Source organism: Aegilops tauschii, chromosome 3, assembly GCF_002575655.3.
Source record: "Aegilops tauschii subsp. strangulata cultivar AL8/78 chromosome 3, Aet v6.0, whole genome shotgun sequence".
NCBI lineage: Eukaryota > Viridiplantae > Streptophyta > Magnoliopsida > Poales > Poaceae > Aegilops > Aegilops tauschii.
The window spans coordinates 309,280,808-309,292,401 of record NC_053037.3 but is presented as its reverse complement, the minus strand read 5'-3'; the positions used below and the strand labels follow the sequence as shown (position 1 = coordinate 309,292,401).

Below are 11,594 nucleotides of genomic sequence, written 5' to 3'. Positions count from 1 at the left end.
CATGTTTGTGAATTATGGCATGTGTAGCACCCCGGCTCAGAGCAACCGGTTTACCTTGCATTGCCAGCCCAGAGATCAAGTCTTCTCGCAACACACAACAACTTGGTACAGAAAACAACCGCTTTATTGATGCTAGCGGAAACATAGGTTCGATATTACATCCAGTAGCGAGGCCAAGTTGCACACACGGTGCGGCTGAACAATATGTACATTATTTAATGAACATGAAGGGCCTCGATCACGATAACTACGCGGCAGCGGAACGATGACGAAGTGGAACTCCATAGCACAGGGACACCGATGTGGACACGATCTAGACACAGGAAGCACTCCGATCCGGTAAGACTTTCCTGAAATCTGGCATGACACGCCAGGCAAGTACATTGAATGTACTTGCAAGCTCACAACAAGCATAAGTATAATGGCAAACAATATTATGACCATTAGTCAGGTTAAATGCAATGCCAAACATACTACTGTGCAGTGAAATCAACTTGTGCACCGAGTCCCGTGGACTCTCTTACCAAACGGGTTAGCTCGTAACCAGAACGGTGATCATACCCAGATCACGAGCAAAACCAACACTTTGGTTCCCATAACGACCATTCTCATGATCTCACAACTCATCACATAACCAGTGCCAAACATAAAAATTTAGTGTGCTATATTACTTAATCATGTTGGTCCATGGTGTGACTTACTTATGAGCTATGTCCATAACCGAGGATGTGGCTATCGATAGATTTAATAAACACTTTGCAGAGGTTAGCACACTATACCCACACCACGGAATCCATGGCCTCGCACTCCCATTCTGGTGGACCAACGGCATTCCGATAGAACCCTCCCATTGCCATGATACTCTCCCGGCCACTCCGACCAACTCCCCTCTAGGCTAAGTCATGGGTGACCCCGTGCCTACCAAAGGCATCAACGGCCACCGTCGTGGCAAAACTTAAACGGTCCCAAACGGGGACAAGGTACCATAACAACAAACGGGAACACAAGGTTATGTCTGCTTACCGGGCCAAGGTACCGCACGCCCATAACCTCCCCTCGTTGGAGGTACCGACCAGAGGCATGACAACGGGCTGAATAACGGCCTCCCCATAAAGGCAAATGTGGTTGCACTGGGAAAACTCGATTCAGTGGCACCATGACTCGATCAACATTATGTTCAAGTTGGATTAACATTAGGTTTTAACTTGAAATAAAAATACTCAAGTCAGAATATGCCCTGAACATGCAACTATTCGACATGCAACACATACCACTTAGAGCAAACAGATCAACATCATCAAAGTTTTCTACTTGCACTACTCATCATTAAGCTTTACTAATTTTACTTCACTGGTTTTAACACTCAGCATTTTGGTTATACCATAATATATTAAAATCAATTCATCACATAAATAAAATACTATCAATCATATCCAAAAGCATAACCACACAATCAAACTTTCTTCTACTGCTGTAAACTAGCCCATGCATTCAAACAGCACTGTAAACTAAGAATTTCAACCCTGACAAAGTAACTATCATAAGCAATATTCATTTAACTAATTAAATGCATGAAATAACTTATATTCAAGTTGGAAAAATCATAAATATTGCAATGACACCATACAAATGTTGGTGTGGCTTGCCTTAGTGCAGAGGAGGTTCACACTCCTCCTGGCTATCTTCAAGACAAGCTTCTCCCTCTGAAAATAATTAAAAACAGCAAAAGAGAATATCAAGAATCATTCTGAAAATCACCAGAAATTCGAGACAGCAGAGAAAAATCTCCATTTTGGTGTGCTGCTAGAACTTTTCAAAACAAACAAAATGCAAAAAGAATCAACTCATTTGGCCTTATGGTTTAAAAGTTATGGCTGGTCAAAGTTTCTGCTCAAAATATTTGAATTAAATTCAATTAAAAGAATTCCAGGAGGTGATGTCGAAAGCGTATTTTGAGAATACGCCTCTACTCATACTGCTTCGGGCACGAGTGGAGAGGCTGACAGTGGGCCCCACCCGTCAGGTGTGGAGAGAGGGAGAGATAAACAGAGGGGTGGCGGTGGTCCGCCGGATCTCACGCCGGCGAGGAAGGCTCGTCGGCCGATCTGAGAGGGATAGAAAGCTATAGGGGGTCACGGCGCACCTGCCTGTACCCGTGGTTCGTCGAGAGGTGGTCGGATCAGCTCGGAATCAACTTCCCAAGCGACAACTGCGGTCGGGTTTTGCCGGAGTTTGAAGAAGACGAAGGAGAGGGGCAGTTCCAGGAGCTTCGACCGGGTCAGCAGGCACCAGTGAAGCACCAGGGAGTCGCCGGAGAAGTGGAACAAGCTGGAGAGGGGATGGATGGGTGGGCGCAAGCAGAGGGGATCGCCGGCGAGCTCGAGCTTGAGGACGGCCGCCTGAGGCCTGCCCGGCCGGGCTGCGGCTCCTCTACTACTTGTGGTGGATGGCGGAGTGGATGAGTGAGCTCGGAGAGGCCAGGGGGCTCGGTATTTATAGGCAGAGGGGGTGGGGGTTCACGGCTCCACTGTAGCTCTCTGGAAGAGGCGCACGGCGACGAGCGGTGCCAGGGAGGGGTGGAGAGGGCTCAGCGATCACGCGGCCACTATGCAGCTTGCGGACAAGCACAGGAGCGCGGGCGCGGACGAAGACAGTGGCACGGGGCACACTGTGGCTTTGGTCGCATCGTGCCCATGCTCACTGCGATGGCTCCGGCATCGGCGAGCGCCGGGGAGAGGTCAAGGGCGATGAGACGAAGCTGGTGGTGCAGTGTGGCAGTCGTCGGCGAGCTCTGAGACGAGCACGCGTTGAACAGAAGCACGGGTGCAGCGCAGAGCGCATCAAACGCGTTGCCAGGGCCATGTACTCACGTGGTCACCACGCTAGCTCGGTCAAAATGATGCCTAGGCGATGCCAAACCGTGTCTAGCGTGTTGTCCGTGCAGTGTTTAATCTAGAGGAAGAGATGGCACACTGCCAGGCCGACCAGATGGAACGTGAGCTAGCCAGCAAGTTTCTGGTCAGAAACTTTGGCACTATTTTTGGAGAGGTTCTAGAAAGAGTTTAGGGCTAATCTCCTGGGGTTAAGGTTTTCTTAGGAGGTAATGAAGCTCAGGAAAAATCAGCCTCATTAGATAAAGGATAAGTATACTTTCTGTAGAAACTGCATTTTGAGGCCAGAACATAAATGATTTTCTGTAGCAAAAATATTCCAAAAACTTATGCAATATTTTTTCTCAGGGAGGTGTGCCAAGGTCCAAAGAATAATTGGGAATTTTCTCAGATTTTTGGGAGCAAGAAAAATGAGGGTTGCTTTGGAGCATATGCTGCTGAATAGAATTTCAGAGAGGAAAATTAATATCTTTCTTTTATGAAAAATATTCGTTGGGTCATTTTGAGATTTTTCAGAGACAGAATGATGATACTGAGAGGGATGGGTCACTTGGGTAAAAATCAAGGACATACCCAAGTGTTTAAGTCCATTTGAATTGATTCAAAAACTCCAAATTCAAAGCAGAGGCAAAGAAGTCCGGAAAAAGAGAGAAGGCAAAAACCAGGCTTTCACAGCATGCCAACCACTTTAATAGACACATCATATATATATATATATCATGTCATCCTGTTTACATAGTCATCATATTTTGAAGTATGTCATTCTATCCTGTTTAGTTAGCCATCATACATGTGAAATTCTGTCGTGCTATCCTATTTAATTAGCCATCATATATGTGAAATTATGTCATGCTATTATGTTTGGTTAGACAACATAAATGTAAATTATTTCATGCCCTGTTTTTTCCCTACTATCCATTGCACCTGTCTATCTTACATTGTCTGTACATTCAATTACTTTTCTTGTTTATCAGCCATTTGAATTGGAGGGGGTGATGGCAGTATCTGTGGGAGTAAAAACAGGGTCTTCAGAAAAGATCGTGCTACCTGTCGATGCAGATAGAACCACGGTTGTACTTGCCCAAGAACCAGCCCCACCACACATAACCTAGACTCACGCAGATTGTACCCCTACCCAGTTGGACAGAGAACCAGCTACACCCCTTCTAACCCCAACCCCAGTAGATAGTAATCCAGTTCCAGTTGACACAACACTATCTCCACCACAGAGCACCCAAACACGAGCAGTTAGTAAGGCAACTGCAGTGCCCAAAGAACGAGGACCACCACTCCGAACCCCAAGTCAACGCTTAAAGCAGAAGAAGAGTTGTTCTCAGGACAGGTTCCGTAGCTATGGTTCATACTCCTTTGCTCTTGCATCACTGTATTTACTCATACCAACTAATTTCAAATTTGAAGGATGCAACTGAAACTCCAATGGTGAAACAGGTATGTTTTAAACCTGTTTCTTTAATGTGTTTGCTGTTGTAACTTGCTCTATGTTGATTTTAGTTTCAATTCAATAAACAGTTATGTTCTCATGCCATGCACATTACAAGTGTTGTTATTGTTGTGTAGTTTCCCACACTTATATTCAGTCTATGCTGCTTTGTTTTAAATAGATATGATTTGAACTGTCTCTATCTTGATTTGGCAACATAAATGAGAATGATATAGACCATACAATGACCATACTACATAGATATATGTTTGTTTCATGTTGTTACCCTGTCCACCTTACTACTGAAATGGTTTACCAAAATGAGTTTCATATACAACATGGTAAACCTATGATGTGTCTGTTTGTTTCTCTTTTAGAATGTGGATAACATATTGATGAAGAATACCCCGTTATGCAATGGTAAAGGAAGTAATGCAGATAAGGTTCAAGATAGTGAGACATCCCTGTTGGTCTCCAAGAAAGCTCATAAAAACTATATTGAAGACATTGAGACAACCCCAAAGTCATGTCTTGATGTAGTGTTCGAGTTACTGGCCACTACTGCTGGCACCAGCTCTTCGAACTCGCTGCTAGAATCAGTTCGGCTTCTTGAGTCTCAACTTCAAGTTGAAAGACATTGATCAAATGTTCTGCGACAGGAAGCCGAAGGACTGAGGAAGTCCCTGCAAAATTCAGATGCATACTTTCTGGTGCAACAGCAAGCGCTGGAGGATTTAAGAGCCAAACAAGAGAAAGTTAATAAGCTTGCTAAGCGTCTTGCCAACATTATGGGTACCCAGGATATTGTTTCTTGAGCTCTTCTGAAGTGGTTTCAGTTCTGGACTTGTTTTGCTGCGGAATTTATTTGCACTGGTCGCCAACTTTGACAACCAGTGTATGTGATATGCTGCTTTGTTCCCTATATTTGCACTGGTGGCGAACCTTGATGCCCAGTGCATGTAATATGTGTAATAGCCGTGATAGCCTAGCGTAAGTTGCTTGCTTATTTATTTCCTTGTTGTCTTGTTTATTTGTTTGCTTGTAGTCAGTCCAGTTCTTTTTCCGCGGTATGCTAGTGGCCGCAATAACCTATTTTTTAAAACTAGGCCACAATAACCATGGGCTACATATTTACTGTAGTGACAATGGGCCTTCTACGGGGCGTAGCATCAATGGGCCTTCTACGGGCCGTATGATCAATTGGCCAAACATGGGCCAATAACGGACCGCATTATGGATCGTAAATGGGCTAGAGTTGGAATCGTCCGTTCATGGGCCGACCATAACGCGACGTCGTTAATCGGCCATATTTCATGACGCTATGAAAACGGCCCAACGGATTAACGGGCCACAAACGGGCTGACTGTAACCATGGGCTGAATTTGGCCCACAAGCAAAAAAGGCCAGTAACGGGTCGTAAGTAACTGAATGCTAGAAATGAGCTCAAGAATAAATGGGTCCTGAGAAGGCCGAAAGATAACACGGGCTGGAAACGGTCCAATGGAATAATGGGTCGTTAATGGGTATAAAGCGATACACTGTTCATTACGGGTCAGTTTCGCCATGAGCCGTTAACGGGCCAAGAGTTACAAAGGGCCTGATATGGGCCGAAAGACGTCATGGGCCATACATGGGCCGGAAGTTACAACGGGCTGGAATCATATTGGACGGCCCAGATGACTTTACTGGGCCTAATTCGGATAGGCCGTAATGGACCGTGAGTTAGCGGGCTATAAATGAGGCTTTTCGTGGGCCGGCCCGCTACCTTTTGACCAAGTCAAATGGGCTGGCCTTTTCACCGGAATGGGCCTCTGTTGGGTCGTGCCATGTGTCAATGTATCATAGGCGCCTCCGGTCCAATGAGTGGATGACATCTGTCCCAACGGCGAGCCGACACATGGTTCCTCTGGCCATTGAGAATTTTACACGTGGAAAATCCCCATTGGTCCGGGCTATTAATGGGTTATCGGATCCAAAACCGGACCCGATAGCTTAACGGAGACCCGTTACAGTGGATGCCACGTGTCGGTTACCCTTGACGAAAGCAATTCCATGACACGCGATTTATTGTCATGGAAGTGGACACTTTCGTGATGATAATTTTGGCAATGTCATGGAACACTTCTACGACAGCACAGGTATGACTATCTTGATTCCGTCATAAAATCATCATGGATGTACATGCATGACGGAAAACATGACCTGCTATGACAAACACGTACCATCACAGAAGTGTATTTTTTGTAGTGTATGTCGTGTACGAGAGAGTCAGGCAATTGGCTCTTTGGCAGAAGGCTCATGTGAGGGCCGTGAGGATGGCAGAGGATGCATGTGCCAAAGCCCTGAGTGCAGTCGGGCCCAAGCACCTCATCTACGCTTGGCGGTACGTGGACTGGGTGCACGCTTCCAGCAAGGAGGAGTACCTGTTGGCGCCAGAGCACCACACCGGTGAGATCGGGCTCGCCCGCCGGCAAGCCGCCAATCAGCACCTTGTGAGTTGCGAGGCTGAGGAAGAGGCATTGTGTGCACGCGCTGGGAAACGGCCACGCACCAAGGCACTCGTGGGGTGCCGCAAGCGCTCCTGCGAGTGTTGTGGCTTTTATTAGGAATAGTTTAGTTTTGTAATGCGATCTCATTAGTTTTGGGACGCAAATGATAAATTATGAACGTTCAGGAATTATTAGCATCCTTAATTAAGTAGGTAAAAGGAAAAGTTTGGAAACCTTGTGTATCCGTACGCATTTTGTAAGTACATGTGTATAGCACAAACTTAACTATATATCGCACTACACATCTCTCTATATATATGCTTGCAGACTGTGCTAGTACTATTACTTATGTACGTGCAAATGCACGTTTTAACATTACAATGCAGTTTTTGTAAAAGTTGGAAAACAGCACTAGTCAAGCTTGTGAAACGATTCAATGTAAAAGAAATGCAAAAATGCTTGTTTGATTGTTTACTTTTAGCTTCCTTCTCTGTGGTTATTTGTCTATCGTACTTTGTACGGAGTATCTCACTGGTTGGGAAGGCATGCAAATTCCCAAACCGCTTCGTACACCCTGTATCGAATTTTTTGCCTAACAAGTTGTGTCGTGCAATTGGAATCCCAACTTGAGTACTACTACTAGGAGTACCAGGGGCCAGTTATTTTAGGCTTCTAGATTAGTAATCCCATAACTACTACCTATGTCCTGGTTTATTGGTCCCCATTGTAATCTGTGTCAAATTTTGACCATAAATTTAACTAATGAAATGTTTATGCATGTCACAAAAAATTATATAACTTTTGTTGACATGCACTAACCTTTTATCAGTTAAATCTTTGGTCAAAATTTAGCACAAATTACAATGGTGACTAATAAACCAGGACGGGGTAGTATTTTAGAAGCCCAAATGAATGGGTGAGGCACCTTATGTTACTCTCCACTGTGACTAGTCTTATGGGAAAAGCTCGGGAAGAGACGGCTTATTTTTTAAGCCGCCAAAAGAACTGGCCCTAGGAGAAGTAGCCAGGGATACTAGGAGTAGTAGCTAGAGATCGAGTGTGCGAGATGAACCGGACAAAGTAAATGCAGAGAGATGAAATGCAAAAAAGACAGAGGGATGTGATGGTTGCTTGTCCGTTTATTTTACCATGCCACTTATTACAAGGAGTGGTGGGGTTTTGTGATATGACGGCTTTACTACCGCTGTACGAGCGGGGTGAGACTCCCGTGCAACGCCGCCCTCTACACTAGTACTACCTCGGTTGTGGTTTATTAGCCCCCCATTGAATTTGACTGAAGATTTAACTGACAAAATGTTACTGCATGTCAGCAAAAACTATATAGTTGGATTCGTATTTGAACATAGTTTTCAATGATATAATTTTTGGTGACATGCATGAGCATTTATTGTACTATATATAATGTTAGTTAAATTTTGGCCATACTATATATAGTAAGGTGCCGTGTGTTGCATGGAACAGTGAAATGCATTGATCGGGGAGTTGTTTATTTTGACAAAGTATGTGGGGGTCATCTCATGTGTAACGAGTATCGATAGGTTTCTTCGGATATTATTTCTTCTCTAGAGCTCACAAACATCCGGGTGAAATAGATAAAAAAGTATCTTTTGCAAACAAAAGCATTCAACTGTTCAACCTGCATCCAAAACTTGTGAAGAAATAACACTTATTGTGCTTTGCAAAAAATGATCTTTAAGAATTAGTTTTTGAGTATCGATTTTGTTTATTTTTTCTAGGCCACCATGAATGTACTCCCTCCGTCTAGGTGAATAAGTCATCTTAAGTTCTGCACCTTGACCAAGAATGAGGGAAAAACGAAAGAACTTAATGTTTATTTGCTAATTAATAGCATTGTATGCAATGAACTAACCACTGCATGTCGTGTTTGGTAGTCTTGAATCATTGAAAACATGCACGCCCCACATCTCTTATTGGTTGATATGTCAAGAAACAAGAAACGAGGTGGGAGTTAATGCACCACGCCTAAGTGTTTTGGGATTATTTGGTTTTCGTAAGGTGACTTAGAGCAAGTACAATAAGGTACATTCAGTAGGCTGTAAGAAGTAAAGTAATATTTCTAATGCTTAGTTGGAGGAGAGAGGATAGGAGAGAGAATGTAAGTGGGCTCTCATGCAAGAGCCAGCTGCAGCACGTGCGCCATGGCACTATGTGGGAGTGGAAGTGGGCCATGTATTAATAAAGTAGCACATACTTATAGCTAATAGTTATACATGTTGGCTATAAGTTGGCTATAGATGACATGGCACGTTCTTATAGTCAACAGTTGGCTATACTATTAAGTATTAACCATGCTCTTATACACCTAGACGGAGGGATTAAATCAGGATGACTTGGAAGGGGGCAGAGGAGATGTAAGAAATGGTTCATCATAAGTATTTCACCATTAGTGTAGTAAAAATTCTCAATTAATCTCATAAATGGCAAGCGAGAACTCTAATGGAGCAAAAGCATACATGGAAGATTCTAGACTAAACCATAAATGGATACACTTTTATTCAAGCGTGATACTCTAATAGAGCAAGATCATGCATGGAAGGTTCTATACTATATAAATAAGAAGTCTCCACATGCTTAGGCAGCGGATTACATTGAGCAAAGACTAATGATGAACATTTGACTTGGTAATGCATATGACCAGGTGAACCTCCTTGGAGTCCCCGTGCACCATCTTGGGGTGAAAATCATACCAGGCGTCTTCCATGTCCACATTGCCGGGAACGGAGCAGCTCAGCACAGTCCCAGTCAGCGTGATGGAGGCGACGTGGGCGTCCTCGTACCTCGGAGGGGCAGTAACAGTGAGCACGCACCCGTACACCGGCCTCGTGTCAGCGTCAGCGGAGTTGCCCCTGACGCACACTACAGAGACGGGGCAGCGACCTGCGCGGGCCTTGCCGGTGCCCACGGCCAAGAGGAAGACACTGCAGTCCTCCTCCGCCACTAGCACGCGGCAGTGATCCTCCAACGACTCCGGCACGGCGAACGGGTAGCACGTCTCATACTTGATGTTCACTGCCGCGGGCCAGTAGTGAGCGACGAACGGTGCCGTGGGGTGATGCACGAGGCATCTGGATCTATGCTCCGCCAGCGAGTGTTGGTCGACATACCTCTCGCAGCCAAAACAATTGTAGATGCAGGGCACCTTGCAGGCATCGACCAGGCCGTCCATGAAACGAGAGTGGCTGTAGGGGACATTGCGCCCGCCGAATGGAGCGCGGGAGGGAGTGGCTGTAGGGGACATTGCGCCCGCCGAATGGAGCGTAGGAGTAGCACATGAAGCAGTAGATGGTGTCCTTACTAGTACTCCCTAGTCTCTACTCTTATAAAAAACCGAGTTGGTGATGATGGTGTGCCTGCCATTTTGTAATATAGATCGTCAGGTCTATATCTGACGGATAGAAAGCAAACTATGAAAATTTTAAAAAAGATACCCGCACCTCTCTCCACATTTACAGATAAGGCCTTGCCTCGTTCATCCTTATCTCTCACAACCTCATTGCTGAGCAATTAAAAAAGAAGTCTCTAGAACAATCTGGCATGGTGGCCGCTGCCGGCGCCGTCCATCCCCATGCCTCCGCCCAGTCCGACCACCAGTCACCACCACGCCTCACTCCTCCTCACCTTATCTCTCATCTTTCTCGAGATATCATTTTTCAATGAAATTCTCGAGATACCATTTTTCCGATAAAATTCTCAAGATATCATTAGTTTTTACACATTGGATTACTCCTGCATGGGTCAATCACAACAGGTTTTTTGTAAAAAATTGCATCTTGTCCATGCAATGCACGGGCATCTTGCTAGTTTGCATATAATTCCAAACACCACGTAGACACGTTCTTTGACCATTTGACAACTATGTTAGTATCATTGTTAGTGGTCAGCCGGTGCAAGTTATAACCCCGAATCTTTTAACCTTTTTTTAGTAATGATATCTGGCGATTGTTCGCCACGAGCTCAATCCTGGCGAATCCCATGTAACCGTCAGATTTCCATCCGATGGTGGCCTGTTTTTAAGCCATAGTATTTGACAAAACTGCCACCCTTACACACATATTGTAACTACGTTGTGGGCGTTTGCAACTGCCATGTCTCCCAGCGAACGTTTGCTGGGGATTGGAGTTAGCACCGATGGCAGTTCATAGTCGTTCCACGCTCAGGCATTGAAGTTTGTAACTACTTTAGAATATACTACTCCTCCGGTGCTAGTAGTAGAGCAGAGTCCTACTCCACTATATGCAAACTAGGGCATAGTAGTAGGTACTGTAGGGAGTACTAGTACTGTGATCACTCAAGCAAGTTGTCTGGCATCGATATGACCCTACAATGCTGGGATGTGTCTCGTAAGTCAAGCGGCGTGCTGTTGTCATCATCACCTGTTCACTTCCAGCAGCACATATTCGCTTCTCCATCTTCGTCCGCACATAATCTTCCATCCCCGCTAAGGCGCCTCCCCCCTCTTCCGAAAACCAAGCATTAACAATGGCAGAACCGAGCAGCGTCTGCCGAAAGAGTGGCTGGAATTTGCTCCCCACAGAGGTAATCAAGCTCATTGTTTCGCATGTGGACAATCTCAGTACCATGCCGCTCGCCGCGTGCTCGTTGGGGTTGTCCCGTTTACTCAAAGCCCTAAGGCCGGAGCTTTTTAAGCCAGCTCCTTGCTTGCTGATGCCGCCTGATCTTCAGAAACGGTGTGTCATGCAGCATAACGATCGTAGGGTGGCGAGCATGAAC

At 45.2% G+C, this 11,594-nt stretch overlaps 1 protein-coding gene across 1 annotated transcript; it reads right to left on the bottom strand.

Annotated features, from left to right (window-relative positions):
- Nucleotides 1–9,462: 9,462 nt before the first annotated feature.
- Nucleotides 9,463–10,029, bottom strand: LOC109744203 (uncharacterized). Its single transcript, XM_020303297.1, has one exon. It carries the CDS (start codon nt 10,027–10,029, stop codon nt 9,463–9,465), a length of 567 nt encoding a protein of 188 aa, XP_020158886.1.
- Between the last annotated feature and the right edge of the window lie 1,565 nt (nt 10,030–11,594).

Coding starts and splice junctions, on each gene's coding strand:
- LOC109744203 (XM_020303297.1), bottom strand. CDS start 10,029: ATGGACGGCCTGGTCGATGCCTGCAAGGTGCCCTGCATCTACAATTGT.